The sequence below is a fragment of the Vulpes lagopus genome, chromosome 3 (assembly GCF_018345385.1).
Source record: "Vulpes lagopus strain Blue_001 chromosome 3, ASM1834538v1, whole genome shotgun sequence".
Classification (NCBI taxonomy): Eukaryota; Metazoa; Chordata; class Mammalia; order Carnivora; family Canidae; genus Vulpes; species Vulpes lagopus.
Genome location: NC_054826.1, coordinates 147669334 through 147687558, shown reverse-complemented (window position 1 = coordinate 147687558; position 18225 = coordinate 147669334). Strand labels below are relative to the sequence as shown.

Genomic DNA, 18225 nt, shown 5'->3' with positions numbered 1-18225 from the left:
TGGAGCCTGCGTTTCCCTCTGCCTATGTTTCTGCCCCACCCCCCCCCTGTCTCTCATGAATAAATAAATAAAATCTTAAAAAAAAAAAAAGCTTTCTAGTTCAGAGGGTGAACTGCATTTTCACTCTTATTGCATAATACTAGTCTTGACTATCACAGAGTTCTTAATGGTCATATACTTTGTTGTCACTTTAGATTAGGATGTGTTAGGACTGTTTAGATAATTCTGGGCAGAATGATGGTAGTGGTTCATGCTTCATCTTTTCCAGAGTACGTAAATAAAGTAAGCATGGGCAGATCCTTAAGCCGTAGGAGGACAAGAACTGTTTCTATCTTTCTCTATTATATACATATTCTCAGCACTATCATATTACGTAAACCAAATAATTGTTGATAATGTATAATGATGTGAGCCTGATGGCTTCATGACAGTAAAGGTTTCCTGAAGTCCATGATGGGCCAGTAAGTTATCTTCAACTACAGATCCTTAATACTTTAACACAGTATATGGCGCTTGACAATGAATCAATGGATGATTGAACAGCCACCCTCCATTTTAGCATTAGCAGCGTCTACCTAATGATACTGGTCCATTAAGACAGTACACATCATTATTATTATAGTTCTAATGTGTTGTATGTAGGACACAAATGAGCAAATTGTTTCTTGGTTATAATCTGTTTTTACTGGGTTTTGGCTGTCTCATGAGGAAGAAAGGAAAATAACATTTAATCACTCCCAAAAATTATCACACTTCAGATGGATAGATTCTATCACTTAGAAGATTTTAGACCTTCATTTACATCCAATATCTTATACTTTAGTCTGGAATTCTCAATCTGTGCCAGGAATGGGTACCAGATGGCTGAATTATCAGTTCATTTGGGTGGAGCCTAAAGCCCAAGGCCTGATTGTGTTCACCCTCTTGTGTTTACCCAAGGGCTTGTAAAAATGTCCTTTTTTTCTGTGGACTATGACATGAAATGGATTGAGGAACACCGCTAAGGATCTCTACAATTAAAATAGCAGATGCCTAAATAAATACATTAGCACTTGCGTATGTTAACACTTTTTTTTTTTCAAAAATGTTATCTTAAGCCATTTTTTTCAGGGTTGAATAAATGTCATGCTTTATCAGAAAGTAAAGACCCCCAATTTTTTTAAAGATTTTATTTATTTGAGAAAAAGTGAGAGAGAGAAAGAGCATTAAGTGGGGAGGGGCTGAGAGAGAGAAGGAGAAGCAGGCTCCCTGCTGAGCACAGAGCCAAATGTAGAGCTCGATTCCTGGACTCCAGGATCCTGAACCTGAGCCGAAGGCAGATGCTTAACCGACTGAGCCACCCAGGTGCCCCAGTACCCCCAATTTTTTTAAGTCGAAGATCTTCATGTAATCATCAAAGAAGCAGCTCATTTAAAATAAGCACCATACTGAATTAGAAATTATGCTTATTTATATGTGAGGTAACCATGTACATACAGGTAAGTCATTGTGCCTTCCCCATACAAAAAGGTTCAGGAGCTTTTACAAACTGTAGGCTATTCTATTGTGATTCAGTTTTACAGCTCCACTAATTCTAGGGGAAATTTTATAAATTATATCATCATGATTGTGGCTCTCTATTAAAACTCCACTAATTCATCCTAATTTGGTAAAAGGGAAAATACCATTAATTCCATGCACACCTTAGCTAGTAAAGGGTTTCCAGTTAAAGATCCTATCAGACCTACTTTTCTCAAGATGATACATAATTTTCACAAGAGCTACACAAAGAGATGTTAAGAACAAGAAGATTAAGTAAATTGAATGTGAATAAAACATTTCTTTTATCAAATCCCTTGAAATAGGACAAAAGTGATATTCAGCCAAGTTTACCTGTTTATCACTAATTCTTTCTTTTTTATCACCAATTCTAAAATAAGGCTTTATATTACTTTAGAAGGCTGACCCTTTGGGAGAATTTTGTATTAAACCTAACTAAGATGGTTTCTAATGTATAATGGTTTCTAATGTCAGTGATGAATTCTAGAGATTATTTTGTCAAATGTCATTAATGATTTTTAGGAGTTTTGATTGTTTTTAATCTTTGCAGTATTTGATTTACACCTTATTGTCAGAAGTCCCCTCTTTATCTTATTGCTATTGTTTCTGTTCTCTTTTTTCTTCATTGTTTTCTCCCCCTCACATTCTCCAGGGTTTTCTTTAAAGGCTGTCACCTTCCTTAATTTTTTTCTGGACATTTTGGAGAGTGGTTGGTGTGGGAACATTCAGTGAGCATACCTACTATGTGTTCAGCGTTATCCTGGATGTCTTGTGTATGTCACTGTGGTATTTTATCCCCACCTCACTGATAAGGAAAATGAAGGCCCAAGTTGACACAGCTAGTGATAGGAGACACTAATTGTGTGTTCATTTTATAGATGAAGTGGTAAGAGGTAGAGATGGGATGAAAACTCAGGCAGGCTAACTCCTTAAGCCACATTCTTATCCATTATGCTACCAACTTGTAAGAATTGAAATTGTTTTAAATTATTAGTTCAGTAAAAGGAGACTCTAGATTATTTATACATAAATTAGGCCAATTTTAAATTATTTCTGTATAAGTTGAAAGTATTTCATGGTGTTCTTATACTGTTACCCGATATCTTTGCCCCATCTAACTGCCACCCACTCCTCAGCTATTGTATACTTATAAAATACAAACTCATTTGAGTATTGACCTAAAGAAAACATAGGAAAGAATAAAACTATGCTGCCTTTCCATGTCTCCCCTGAAAGAGCTAATGAAGGTATGTATTTGGTTTTTTACTAGTGTCCATTTTAGTTTATTGAAGAAACCAGTTTTTATTAGCATGAAAAGTCACAAGCTTTGACTGTATGTAGGATTCTTACAGTGTTGGTTTTTAAGATATTTATTTAATTGAGAAAGAAAGCGAGGGCGAGAGAGAGCTCGTGAGTGGGGGCAGGGTGGTGGAGTTAGGGAGCAGAGGGAGAAGCAGGCTCCCTGCTGAGCAGGGATCCATCCTAATGCAGGGCTCAATCTCAGGACCCTGAGATCATGACCTGAGCCAAAGGCAGACCCTTAACAGACTGAACCACCCAGGTGCCTCTTAAGTAATGTTTTTCAAACTATCTAAGATTATAGATTTTATGCCCTAACACGTGAGGGCTTATATTTCTTTTTCCTTATTATATATAATCTGCTTACTTTTAAAAAGGATCTAGAGGAAAAAAAGGAATAAAGGATTCTGGAAGATATGTGAGGGGGGGGGAGAAAAAAGGATTTGAAGGGCTTAGGAATAAAGATTTAGTTAGAGTAAAATCCTGTAAATGGATGTAAAAGTACAAGGGTATGGAACAATGAGGTAGAGAATTAAAGGAAGTCTAGGGGTCATCCCTTGACACCTTTCTCTCCTTTGCCTTCCTCATCCGGACCATGAAGTCCTGTTATTAGTTCTTGGACCTGTTAGCTCCTAAATCCTCCATGTTCCTGGCTCCCTCTCTTCTGCACTTAGAGCAGTCTTCACCTTCCCCTGAGTAACCAGTAGCTCCTCTCCTAACCTCACCTCTTCCCTCACTAGCCTGTCCACCTGGCCCGCAGAGATCTTGGAAAGGAGATACAACCCCGATTTTCACATGCCTCCCCTCTCAAGCCCAAAACACATCAGTGGCTCCCTGCTATAGAGCCATGTCCAAAGTATAGTGTCTCTGTAGGATGTCAGAATCTTCTACGTGGTTTATAGGACCTCATCCCCTCACACCGCACACTTTCTCTCCCTGAGCTCCGGGCTACAGAACCTTCAGTTCCTCAGATGCTCTGTCCTCATTGTCCCTCTCAACATGAAGCCTTTGGACCTTCTGGCCCAGCCCCTCCTCACTCTTTCTCTACACCTTGCCCCAGTCATGACTTCTTCCCCGATCTTGCCAGCTGGAGGAAAAGCCTCATCATCTGCCTTCACAATGGCATACAGAGGAACGTCAAGATCTTCTGGAATCCTGACACTGGGGAGCTCTCTTTAAGGAAAAAAGCACAAAATTAGAAATATGAAAGTAGGCACAGGGCCTTGAAAGGGGCCTGTGGAAGTGAGGGGTCCCAAGGCTTACTCCTCTCTCCCTGCAAAGTCAGTCTGCCTCTGCGTGGTCCTCTTCTCGATTGACCATTTTATATCTTCAGATATGAATAGTTCTCTCTCCTAGACTGCACTCTGTGAGAAAGGAGGTATGTCTGAATTTGCTCACCAGAGTTTCTCCAGGAATTTGCATCATGTTAACACTTGAGTACCCAGATCTATTTCATGGATGGAAGGATGAGGGAGTAAGTAAACAAAGATTCAGGCTAAGGGTTAATGCTTACAATGCCTTTATAAAATTGAGCTGAATTTCCTGGAAGCCACAGCTAAGTGGAGAACACACAGATTCCATTGTTCTTATATCCGTATATCATGAAAGGCAAACTTCTCTTAGTACCTAGTAGTAAAGAATTTTTATGGGGTTCTTTATATAAAATGCCTTATACAACACAGGGAGTAACAACAGCAGCTTTCACGAGCCCTTCCCACGTGCTGGGTCCTTACTCAGCACTTCGGTAGTGGTTACTGACTCCAGCAAACTGCACACACAGTTAGATACGGTCAGAACATCTGCATCCAGAACGTGTGCAGAAGGGCAGAAAACCCCATGAGGACAAGGAGAGGGAAAGACTGAGCTTCTGGCAGCTTCCTCATCTCCGGGAGTCTGCCTCTCTGAAGCTCCTTCCTGCTTGGCCTTTTTGTACCACCCGGCTGTGTGCTAAAATGGTGCTCTTTCACCTCTGTCTCAGAGTTCCCTCTGACTTATCACCTGTCCGCCATCAAGAATCAGACCTTGGGCTCTTATCTCCTGGGGAGGGTGTGCCCAACTACCCCTGTCTTTCTGTCTTCCTGCAGAATGTTTACTTCAAAGCCTAACTGCATGCAGGTGGTCTATCCAGATGAGTTACCTTCAGAATACCCTGTTAAAAAGAGTTGTATGGCAGTGTCCATCTGGACACTGAAGAGTTCCTGTCAGGGCTGATCATTTTGACTTTGGCATGATTGATGGTGATCTTAGACGTCACTGTAATTAACAGCGACAGTAAGTGGCTCACAGGTTCAGTGCCTTCGCCCGCTCCTAGAATGCCGGTATTGGTCACCAGGATTCATTCTGGTACAGACCTTTATTAAGGTTTGTTTTTTTTTTTTTTCCCTATGTCATGCCCTGGGGACACAGGGCACACAGATAAAAGAAACCCTGTTCCTTTAGGTTAGGAATTCAAACCCAGGTAGGGGGAGAAAAGGAGACGGACAGACGGAACTTGCAGTTCAGCCAGGGTGTCTAACTCTACATTCGTTTCTAGTCCTGATTGGGGGGTGTCCTAACGAACTGCCAAGTAGCCTTTTTAACATTAACTACATGTCCAAGGTAGAGTGTATTAATACCTGAGTATCTTTTCCTGACTTTGAGAAGTTTTCTCACAGCTAGTAAAATCAGCAGCCGGCAGGGTACTCAGGGGCTTTCGAGCAATCTGAGCCAAATCAGGTATAAGGGCCAGTAGGCTCCCAGCTGTCTGTTTCCAGAGCAGATATCCATGGGTTTGTGATGAGGAGGGCTTTCCGCCCCGAAGGCAACACTTGCTGGGAGAGAGGTGCTCCAGGGGTCAGGGAGCTCCATTCTGGTTCAATTTCCTTTCTCCAGTCTCAGACATGTACCATTCATCCTCTGGAGAAGCAGTATTAGAGGTCAGTAAACTTAAAAAGAAAATGGTCAGTTTTGGTCTGAGATGTCTGTCTTATAGGTGGGAAGAATTTAGAAACACAAACAGAACTCCCCTTAGAAATCCCACTGGCTGCCTGGCAAACTGGGTGAAGTTAGGATTAGAAGGATTTGACCAAACAGGCTTTTCGGAGCGTGGGATGTCTCTTTCTCTGGAGCCTTTAATTAAGGCCCATTAGCTGTCAGCTCTTTCTCGGGGCCAATCAGACCATCGCCCTACCTCTTTCTCTCTGTGCTTCCTCTAGGCTGCTTTCTCAATAAGGCCAGCTACTCATTTATCTTACTGTTATTTCCCTCTATCCCCAGCACCTGTATCTAGCACATAGATACTCTGTAAATACTTGTTGAAGGAAATGTAGTTTCTAATAGAGGGTATCCTAAACCAGGCCTGTAGGTGCCGAAGGGTCTGTGAAACTCTGTTGGCCTGAGTTCCTGGTCAAGGCAATGCTAGTGATAATTTGTAAAAAGAAACTCTGATGTTGTATGAAATGAAATGTGGAAGCCATTGATTTAGAGGTCCTTTTGTTCTATGAATAAGATCTCATTTTCTAGCTTTCAAACATGGGCCTTGACCTTTAGAATTAAGAGCTAAAAGACAAGGCAAGAAAATACATAATGATGTATGAAAACATTTTTGTTAATTCCTGAGATATTTTGCCTTAGATCTTCTAAAATGTATTGAGAGTTCTATGTTTTAGCTTTGAGGTAGATTTTTCTCTGTGATTAGCGGTACTCTAGAGATAAACTCCAAATAGGCACTAAAATACGCTTTGTGTAAAGTTGTTTTTACAGCTCACAAGTTCTGAATTTTCTTATGTCCTCTTCTTTCAGGTGTTAAAAGGATTTATTGAAAGCTTTTGGAGGGGTGCCTGGGTGGCTCAGTCGGTTAAACATCCGACTCTTGATTTCAGCCATAATCTCAGGATTGTGAGATCAAGCCCTATGTTGGGCATGGAGCCTGCTTAAGATTCTCTCTGCACCTCTCTCTACTTAAAAAAAAAAAAAAAAAAAGCTTTGGGGGTTAGTAAAATGGATGGATTTTGCCCAGTCAGTGAAATCTGATTTTAGTAGGTTTTATATGGCCAAATGTTTTGTAAAATCAAGGGATAAGTCCCTAAATGTTTTTTTTCAGTGATTTTTGAGGTATTTAGACCAAAGTAGTATTAAAAGAAAATTATTATTTATTTATTTTTTTAAGGTTTTATTTTTAAGCAATCCTTACACCCAATATGGGGCTCAAACTTACACCCAACATGGGGCTCAACCATGAGATCAAGAGTCCCATGCTCTACTGACTGAAAAATCAGAAATAAAATTCTATTACTAAAAATAGAATACTATCTTTAAAAGAAAATTTCAGGGAACCTGGGCAGCTCAATCAGTTGAGCATCCAACTCTTGATTTCAGTTAAGGTCATGATCTCGGGGTCGTGAGATCAAGCTGCACTTCAGGCTCTGGGCTGGCCATGGAGCCTACTTAAAATCCTCTTCCCCTCTCACTCTGCCCCTCCCGCATCTTAAAAAAAAAATGAAGAAAATTACGTATAATCTTTTTAAAGAAGGAGTAACACCAAGTGAGTTGTATTTGTATATAGAATTATATTAGCTAGAATATCTTGCATAATTAAAACACATAATACTTATTAATTAATAACTTTAATTAATTCATAAATTAATAGTTAATACTTATATAATACCAGTAATTCAGAGCTCTGTTTGAAAAAATTGAAAAATTGAAACATTCCTCCTCTCTCATTTTACATATGAAGCATTTATTTTCTTTAATCATATGAATTTTTCATGTCTGCTTAGGTGTGGCATGTGTGTGCATTTATGCCCAGCTGTATGGATATATGTGTTTACATGTATCTGTTCTTTTCTGATGCATCATTGTTCACCAGAGTCCATCAATTTCCCTCTTTCAGTTCTAGTACAAAAAACTTTCTCAATTTCCATGAGAAATGTGTGCTTATAGAGAATGTTAAGCTGATTTTCATATGTACCATAAACAAAGAAGCCTTGGAATGTGAAATCCTCATCCTCATAATGTAATTCTTTAAATCCTTTGCAACAGACAAATTGTAAAGGAGAACCCAAAGAATGTAAGCAATTAATACTGACTAAATGTACCTTCCTCAGATTAAAGAAATCCACTGATAACCTTGTATATCTATTCTGAGTCCTGATCAAACCTTAAGATATGGAAGTTAGGTACTGGTCGCTCTCATTGACTTGACTTTCACATTAGAAAGTTACTTGAGGATCATCATGTACTCTACATGAGTATGAATATGTATTTAATATACTTTGTATGCACTTGTGTATGTGAAAAGCAACTTCTATTTCCTCAGTTAATGGTTAAAACACTTCCTGGGAGGTAGAAAGTTTTTACTCAGTTTTTGATGGGTAAAATAGGATAATAGGCACATTTATTGACGTCATGTGTTTGAGATAAGAGCTAGTCAGTGCCTGACATGGCAGGAAAGTACTGGTTTCCTGCCTTATGGCCCAGACACTTCTTTAAGACTACATTTACACCATCCGTGCCTTGGTTTGTTTCCATCTTGTGACTTACCTATGAAATGTGCTATCTGTATAGGAGCATTCTAGACTAAGAATGGGATAACATTAGAATTATTTGTAGTTTCTCTAACATCTAATTTCTCCCATGTCTGCATGCCTCTGCACTTGCTATTTCTTCTGTCAAAATTGTATTTCCTACCTTCCCCACCACCCCATGACTGTCTGTCTCCTTCTGATCTCAGCCTACAAACCACCTCTCTGTGGAGCCCTCCCGGTTATCAGATGCAGACGATTGTCCTGTCCTGTGCCTCCCGTATTTTGAATGAACCTGGTCAGGGCAGTTTTCTTACCGTGTTGTAATAGCACACTTACTGCTTGTCATCCCCAGTAGACTGGGAAGTTCTGGAGGGCAAGGACTAAGTTAACACCATTTCCGCATTCCCTCCATGGTGCCTGGCTCACAGTTTTCTTGAATTCAGAGCACATGTCATGAAAGATCACTGGAGGGAAGGTGATGCTTACATAATTTCATTCCTCTGTCTCTTCAAAGCCAAGGACAATGGTCAGAAGTTCCTCCTTCAGCAGCCAACCTTGGCCAACAACACCGCCACTGGAAGACCGCGTGATAGAGAATGAGATGTGGAGATGAAAGATTCTGTTAGCCATGTCATTTATTAGCCCAGGGAGGTCATTTACACTTTTTGTGCTTCAGGTTTCTGCATACTGGTAGGCAGTAGCAGTGCCTCAGTCACTGGGTCACTATGAAAATCAGCTGAGGTATTTTATAGGAAAGTAGCTTGCGGGGTGTCTAGGTGGCTCAGTCAGATAAGCGTCTGTCTGCCTTTGGCTCAGGCCATGATCCTGGAGCCCTGGGATGGAGCCCGTGCTGTTTCTCACCCTGCCCCATTCCCTACTCATTCTCTCCCTCACTCACTCACTCTCAAATAAATAAAATCCTTTTAAAAAAAAAAAAAAGTAGCTTGCAAACTGCAAAGCACTGCAAACATGAGAAGTAAAGGAGAGAGGCAGTGTAATCTGCTAGAAGGAACATGTGGTTTGGCCTTAGATGATATTTTTCAATCCAGATTCCACCACTAATTATTTGATTTCCACAACTCCTGCAAGCCTCTTTCTTTATCTGTCATGGGAAAATAACAACACTGTGGCAGATTAGTGTAATGTTGTGAGGGTTAGATGGAATTTGGACAGTGTTCACTGGCGTTCCATCTGTGCACACTCAGCTATTCCCAGCCAGAGCTTTTGCGCGTGGTATATTCATACCTCTCTTTGTACTCCTGGGAGACTGGGGCCCTCCTCTCAGGCCGGGGAAGAGAGTCAGCAAGGGGAGGCTGCCAGAAGAAAGTATGGGCTTCCCTGGCCTCTGACCCCAGCCAGACTGTGCATTGCCTTGGGCTGTGGGAAGGCGAAACCTCAGTCTGTTGACGCTGCACATTCGTAGGGCAGGTGTGTGTGCTTTTATCATTTCTTTCTGAAACCATCTATTGAAGTTAAAAACATATACCCAAAAAGGCACACAGCCTAAGCGTACAGATCATATTTTATAAAGTGAGCAGACCCATGTAACCAGAGTATTCATTCCCATTGATGCCTGATACTCCACTTTGTGAATATACCACGTTGCGTTTTTTCATTCTAGTGATGATGGACATCTAGCTAGCTTCCGGTTTAGGGTGATTGCAAATAGTGCCACTGTGAACATCCTTGTACATGTCTTTTGATAAGAATATATATTTCTCGGAATGCCTGGGTGGCTCAGTGGTTAAGCAAATGCCTTCAGCTCAGCGTGTGATCCTGGGGTCCCAGGATCGAGTCCTACATCGGGCTCCCAGCAGGGAACCTGCTTCTCCCTCTGCCTCTCTATGTGTGTCTCTCATGAATAAATAAATAAAATATTTTTTAAAAAGAATATATATTTCTCATGGGTACCGATGGAATTGCTGGGTCATAGAATATACACATGTTCAGGTTAGTAGATATTAACTCAAAAGTTTCCCAGTATGGTTTTACCATTTTACTCCTACCAGCAATGTTTAAGAGTTTCGATTGCTCCACATCCTTACCAGCACTTGGTATTGTCTGTCTTTTTAATTTTCGAAATTCTGGTGGATTTTATGATATTGTGCAGCAATTTGGAAATAGAACTGTTCCCTTAGTCCCCAAAACTTGAAACTCCAAACTTTCATATATTCATTTTCAGGAATGCATCTTACACAAAAGCAGATTATACCAGATATAAAGGTGTTGTGTTTAAGATTTTATTTATTCATGGGAGACACACAGAGAGAGAGGCAGAGACACAGGCAGAGGGAGAAGCAGGCTCCCTATGGGGAGCCTGATATAGGACTCGATCCCAGGACCCCGGGATCATGACCTGAGCCAAAGGCAGATTCCCAACTACTAAGCCACCCAGGTGCCCCAAGATGTAAAGGTTCTGTTGCAGTGCTTTGCATGAGGAAGGAAGGCGACACAAAATAGCTTCCATCATCATCATCGTCATCATCACTAAATGCCTTCCCTGTTCGTTAGAAGGGAGAGAGTAGGTCACTGTGGATCAAAGGTGAATAATAACGCATAGTCTCTGCCCAAAGGAGCTCAAGATCTAGATGAAGAGACAAATACGAGATTATTACAGATTATTAGGCCATACAATAGGAGTTTGGGCAAAGAGGTCATACTTGAGCTGGTGCTTGAGGAATAAGTAGGAGTTCACCAGAAAGAACAAGGGAAGTGAGCTGGAGGAGGTGGCAGGGGCACGGAACCCTTGGCAGGCAGCGACAGAGTAGACAGCCCAACCTTGCAGGCTGGTCTCTGTTGCTCAGATGTTGTCACCCATGCTGGGATGTGGGGGCTGAGCTAGTGAAGGGTCATTGTGAAGTTAGAGTCCTCTCACGCTGTGTTCTCTGCCCCCACCTTTTGACTTTTTTCCTCCTCCCTTGGAAAAGTGATCGACCTCCTCTTCTCTCCTGGAATCAAAGCCTGTCCTGAGTCCAAGGTGCTTTAAAACCACAGATGAAGTTTTAACAGCTACAGAATACTGGTTACAAGGATCCCATGGTTTCTTTGCTCTGTGATCCTTTAGCTGTTTACTTTTATGCAGAGGCCTGTCTTAGAGTTTTTATTCTTGTACTCCTTGAAGTTGCAGTGTGGTGGCATTTAAGCTTAATAAAATGCTCGTCTGCCCAATACCATATGTAGATAGTGGATCAGTGTTCTTGAGGAATTGGTAGGAGGAGGAGGAGCATGCTGAAGATGATGATCAAGAGCCACATAGTCTTTCCTTGATCAAGCACCTGCTATGTGCATCAGGCATTGGTCATATGGGAATAAGGAGGAAGGACATGGTCCCTGGCCCCATTGAATTTAAAATCTAGTGTGGGAAAAAAAAAATCTAGTGTGGGATCAGACAAGTAATCAGTTGGTTCCACCACAGTGTGACAAGAGTAAAGAAAAATCTTATTAGAAAGAAGTATTATGTGCAAACAATTATTTATACCGATGGCCGTTTAAGACCATGGTCCTTGAGTGTGACCATATGGAGTTCTTTGCCGGGAAGAAACCTGTGAGGTGTTTTCTGCAATCTTTATACGTGAAATAAGAGTCACTCTGTAACCTGTGGCTCAGTGCTGTGTCTTGTGCATTCTATATAGGGACCAAAGAGCTCACATGACGTGTGGTTGAACTATTTCTTATTTAGTTGGGACCACTGTGCATTCCAATAGCCTTCCTTCCTGCTTAAATTCCTGACCACTCATAAAACCAAACACACAATGAGATACAAGAGCTCAGAATAAAGGGATTCCAGTGGGAATGTTGTCTCCCACTCCCTTGGTCATTTTTAAATAAAGACTGGGTGCCAGGCATTTCATACTTAAGCCCAGAAGTCTAGAAATGTGATTTCTAGAGATTTTTCACAAAATATAAGTACAACAGAATAAGTGAGATGCATTTGGAGTTCTTGGGCTTACATTTACCTAGTTACATAAAAGATATTTCACGTTAAAAAAAAACTACAGATACGAGAATCGCTATTATAATTGAATAGAATTATATTTTATAGGTGTATATGGAGAGTTTCAGAAGAAATAAGACGTGGTCTAAAACAGAGCAAGCAGAGTCAAAAATACTGGTATGACCACTCTGTTTTGTCATCCAAGGGAGACACTAGTAACTAGTCATGTAACACTTTCCTGCTGAAACGAGAGTCAGCCTCAGAATCCCTCTCAACACAGCATTCCATAATTAGATAAAAATCTATCTTCTTTCCTTTATTTTAAACAATAATGTATTCCCAGAACATTAGGTATCTGCCTGACTTTTATCTGTTATTTTCACTAGCTTTTCAAAGAAATACATCATTTTATATATGAATATTGGAACCTGGGAGCATCCCAAGAAAGTAGGCTATGATAATGTTACTTTTCAAGAAGTTGAAACTTCCGAATTCAAGACGATAAACATTTATTTCACATATGTGATTACAGAAGCCCATTCCCATTACTTTCCCTGTAAACCTTGTGTTTTTCTTGGTTTCTTCCAGAATGATTGTCCTTGGTACTTTTATTCTTTGTAGGAATAGTTTCAGGACTAAAATGCTGCCAACTGTCAGTGAATGGTGGCAACATTCTCGGGTGTCCTGGTACTGGAACTCCCTTCATTGCTAGGGTCTCCTGCTTTGGTACAGGTCAAAGGTCTTACTGGCCCTGACCTATTTCATCTTGTGTCACTGATTGTCCCTCCTGTGTCTCTGGCCCTCTTTTCATACCACATGCTGTTCCACAGGTACTACATCCAAGGCCAGACTTTCAGCTATATATAACCGATAAATCCCAAGTATTATACTAAGGGTCCTCTTAAACTCTAGACCCTTAGGGGCACCAGGGTGGCTCAGTGGTGGAGCATCTGCCTTCGGCTCAGGTTGTGATCCTGGGATTCTGGGATCAAGTCCCACATTGAGCTTCCCATATAGAGCTTGCTTCTCCCTGTGCCTATGTCTCTCATGAATAAATAAATTTTTTAGACCTTAAAAAAATAAACTCTAAACTCTGATTTTTGCTGTCCATGGCACATTTCCACCAGAGTGATAAGAGCTAATGTAACGAGGTAACAAATACTTATGGCCAGAAGGTGTGCTAAGAGCTTTATAATCAGTGCTTAATTGAGGCTTTCCAGTAACCCTCAGAAGTAATCATCCCCATTATATAGATGGGAAACAGGAAGGCTTGGAGAATCATACCATTAGTAAGGGGTAAGCCGGAGTCTGGTACACAAGGCTTATCGAAAGTTTAATTAGTATATACAGACGTTTCCATTTTGGCTTGTACAAAACAGAAATCATCTCACTTCTCTCCCTAAAACTCCAGTCTTCACTTTAAACAAGTCCAGTCTACAGCAAATATCATCTTGTTCAAGGTCCAGGAAGTACAAGTCTTTCGATTCTACCTCTAAAACAGATCTCAAAAAAAATAAAAAATAAATAAAACAGCTCTCAAACTTTTCTCCTCTAACCCTTGTAGACCATCAGCAAACTGCCCTTATGTCTCACCTGGAAGGCATCTTTTATTTCCCACCCGTTTTTTTGTTTTTTTTTTTTCTCTTTTCTTGGGCAAGGAGAGAAAAGCTCCTGTGACAAAGCACCATTCTTCTCATATGTGTTCCTTTTATTTTATTTTTTACCACACCTATCGTGGATAAAAAGCTAGGATGTGGAGGAGAACATTTTAGTTTGGAGCAAGTAAAGAATTTTTTTCATTTAATGTTTTTCGCTTGCATCTTTGTAATGACGTTCTCTTGTTTTCTTGTTCTCTAGGAATGTTTACCCTTGCGGAAGTTGCTTCACTTAATGACATTCAACCAACTTACCGAATCCTGAAACCATGGTGGGACGTGTTTATGGATTACCTGGCTGTCGTTATGTTGATGGTAGCCATCTTTGCAGGAACCATGCAGCTTACCAAAGATCAGGTGGTCTGCTTGCCAGTATTGCCATCTCCTGTAAATTCAAAGGCACACACACCACCGGGAAATGCCGACGTTACCACCAGTATCCCCAGGATGGAAGCAGCCACAGACCAAGACCGAGATGGGCGGACGACAAGTGACATTTCCTTCGGCGCATCTGCTGTGACACCTGACATACCTCTCAGAGCCACATATCCTCACACAGATTCGACAGTTCCAAATCAGGAGACAAAGAAAGAGAAGAAAGATCCAACAGGCCGAAAGACAAACTTGGATTTTCAGCAATATGTATTTATTAATCAGATGTGTTACCATCTGGCCCTTCCGTGGTATTCTAAGTACTTTCCATACCTTGCTCTTATACATACTATTATTCTCATGGTCAGTAGCAACTTTTGGTTCAAATATCCCAAAACATGCTCAAAAGTAGAACATTTTGTTTCAATATTAGGAAAGTGCTTTGAATCTCCTTGGACTACTAAAGCGTTGTCCGAGACAGCATGTGAAGACTCGGAGGAAAACAAGCAGAGAATAACAGGTGCCCAGACTCTACCAAAGCATGTGTCTACCAGCAGCGATGAAGGGAGCCCCAGTGCCAGTACCCCAATGATCAACAAAACGGGCTTCAAATTTTCAGCCGAGAAGCCTGTGATCGAAGTCCCCAGCATGACCATCCTAGATAAAAAAGATGGGGAACAGGCCAAGGCCCTGTTTGAGAAAGTAAGGAAGTTCCGTGCTCACGTGGAAGACAGTGACTTGATCTACAAACTCTACGTGGTCCAAACATTTATCAAAACAGCCAAATTCATTTTTATCCTCTGCTATACTGCAAACTTTGTCAACGCAATCAGCTTTGAACACGTCTGCAAGCCCAAAGTGGAGCACCTGACCGGTTATGAGGTGTTTGAGTGCACCCACAACATGGCTTACATGCTGAAAAAGCTGCTTATCAGTTACATATCCATTATTTGTGTTTATGGTTTTATCTGCCTCTACACTCTCTTCTGGTTATTCAGGATACCTTTGAAGGAATATTCTTTCGAAAAAGTCAGAGAAGAGAGCAGTTTCAGTGACATTCCAGATGTCAAAAACGATTTTGCGTTCCTCCTACACATGGTGGACCAATACGATCAGCTGTATTCGAAGCGCTTCGGTGTGTTCTTGTCAGAAGTTAGTGAAAATAAACTTAGGGAAATTAGTCTGAACCATGAGTGGACATTTGAAAAACTTCGGCAGCACGTGTCCCGCAACGCCCAGGACAAGCAGGAGCTCCATCTGTTCATGCTGTCGGGTGTGCCCGACGCCGTCTTCGACCTCACAGACCTGGATGTCCTAAAACTTGAACTGATTCCAGAAGCTAAAATTCCCGCCAAGATCTCTCAGATGACCAACCTCCAAGAGCTCCACCTCTGCCACTGCCCTGCAAAAGTTGAACAGACTGCTTTTAGCTTCCTCCGAGATCACTTGAGATGCCTTTATGTGAAGTTCACCGACGTGGCTGAAATCCCTGCCTGGGTGTATTTGCTCAAAAACCTTCGAGAGTTGTACTTGATAGGCAACTTGAACTCTGAAAACAATAAGATGATTGGACTCGAGTCTCTCCGAGAGTTGCGGCACCTTAAGATTCTCCACGTGAAGAGTAACTTGACCAAAGTTCCCTCCAACATTACAGATGTGGCCCCACATCTTACAAAGTTAGTCATTCATAATGACGGCACTAAACTCTTGGTACTGAACAGCCTTAAGAAAATGATGAATGTCGCCGAGCTCGAACTTCAGAACTGTGAGCTGGAGAGAATCCCCCATGCCATTTTCAGCCTCTCAAATCTGCAGGAACTGGATTTAAAATCGAATAACATACGCACCATCGAGGAGATCATCAGTTTCCAGCATTTAAAACGACTGACGTGTTTAAAATTATGGCATAATAAAATCGCCACCATTCCTCCCTCCATTACCCACGTCAAAAACTTGGAGTCGCTTTATTTCTCTAACAATAAGCTCGAATCCTTACCGGTGGCAGTGTTCAGTTTACAGAAACTCAGATGCTTAGATGTCAGCTACAACAACATTTCAGTGATTCCGATAGAAATAGGGCTGCTTCAGAACCTGCAGCATTTGCATATCACTGGGAACAAAGTGGACCTTCTGCCAAAACAGTTGTTCAAATGCGTGAAGTTGAGGACTTTAAATCTGGGGCAAAACTGCATCACCTTCCTGTCCGAGAAGATCGGTCAGCTGTCCCAGCTCACTCAGCTGGAGCTGAAGGGGAACTGCTTGGACCGCCTGCCAGCCCAGCTGGGCCAGTGTCGCCTGCTCAAGAAAAGCGGGCTTGTTGTGGAAGATCACCTTTTTGACACCCTGCCACTAGAAGTCAAAGAAGCTTTGAATCAAGACCTCAATATCCCCTTCGCCAATGGGATTTAAACGGAGACGATTGCGTGCACATCCGCGTGCAGACCGAACTTCCTAGATGGCAGACACTCACGTACCAGTTATTGCAAGATAATGCATTTTAGGAGTAGATACATCTTTAAAAATAAAACACAGAGAGGACGCATAGAAGGCTGATAGAAGACGTACCTGAATGTTCCATGTTTGTAGTGTTTTCAGTCGTTCATTTCCAAGTCTTTTTTCTTTTCTTTTCTTTTCTTTCTTTCTTTCTTTTTTTTTTTTTTTTTTTTTCCTTTGGGGAAAGGGAAGGAACGATCATAATCACTAATCTCGGTTTCTTTTTAAATTGTTTGTAACTTGGATGCTGCCGCTACTGAATGTTTACAAATTGCTTGCTTGCTAAAGTAAAATGATTAAATTGACATTTTTCTTACTATACCACCTTTTTGGAGGTGTCTTGATTTGCTTTGCCGATTATGGTGCAATAGTGCTTTACCTCAGACCGCTTAAAGACATGTCAGGTCCCAACCTGTTCAATTTGGGTTTGCTGAAATACTGGTTTCCTTCCTGTTTTAATAAGCACTTCTTGTGACATTGGGCTAGGGCTACTACTTCTGAGAACCCCATTTTATCGATTTTACACTCTTGAAGGCCTGGAACACAGTAAAGCTGTGTAGGTGGTGAGAGGAGGAGAGGTTATTTGTTCATTTTTGAAAAACAAAAAAGAAAACATCCCTCCCTTACTAATAGCTGTTTTTCCATAGTCTGGAGTTATTCCGAGACACATTTTTCTATCAGTACTATAAGGTTGCCAGTAAATAAATGTTTTTTAAAAATTACAACCAAGGCAAAATTTTTTTTTCAATTAACTTAATCATTTGAGAGAGAGAGTGAGCATGCATGCACAAGCACAGCAGGAGGGACAGAGAAAGAGGGAAAGAATCCCAAGCAGCCTCTGTGCTGAGCATAGAGCCCGATGTGGGGCTCAGTCTCATGACTGAGATCACGATCCGAGCCGAAACCAAGAGTCAGACACTTGACCGATTTGCAACAACCCAGGTGCCCTGCAAGACAAAATTTTCAGTGGCTTAGTGATTAATGCTTTTTGATATATCAACATTCAAAAGATAACCCAAAATCAAAGCAATTATTATTAATTTCTTGCCCTTTTCAGTGTTGTGGGGAAAAAATAGGACTTGTGGTTCATCAAATGAAACCTGACTTTATTCATTTTAGCGACGGGCTATGTTTCCTGTGTTTCCTGTGGCTAGGAGGGATCGTGTCCAGGGAAATTCTGGTGGAATATACCTTTTAGATGGTGGTTTTCCTTCTTTAACCTACAAAATGTCCAAATCCAGCTCAGAAAACAAAGAGGTTCCCTGCCACCTGTTTAGGTATTGGTCAGCAGGTGTTTCTTAGCCTTTCTGCAGATGTGTTTTTTTTCAAGAGAAGAGGACTGTTCGGCACTCCGGATGACAAAGTAATGTCCTCTCTGTATGAGACTGGACTCATCTAATAAGACGCTGGAGGGGCGGCCTGGCTG

At 41.3% G+C, this 18225-nt stretch overlaps 1 protein-coding gene across 8 annotated transcripts in view; it reads left to right on the top strand.

The window, feature by feature from the left end:
* LRRC8D (leucine rich repeat containing 8 VRAC subunit D) overlaps nucleotides 1-17120 on the top strand; it is a 113038-nt gene extending 95918 nt beyond the window's left edge. For all 8 annotated transcript variants that reach the window (XM_041747230.1, XM_041747227.1, XM_041747228.1 and 5 more), the window contains one exon: nucleotides 14137-17120. In XM_041747230.1, coding sequence (XP_041603164.1) covers nucleotides 14139-16715 — 2577 coding nt within the window. In that variant the 5' untranslated portion in view covers nucleotides 14137-14138 and the 3' untranslated portion in view covers nucleotides 16716-17120. The remainder of the gene's footprint in view (nucleotides 1-14136) is intronic.
* The last annotated feature ends 1105 nt before the right edge of the window (nucleotides 17121-18225 follow it).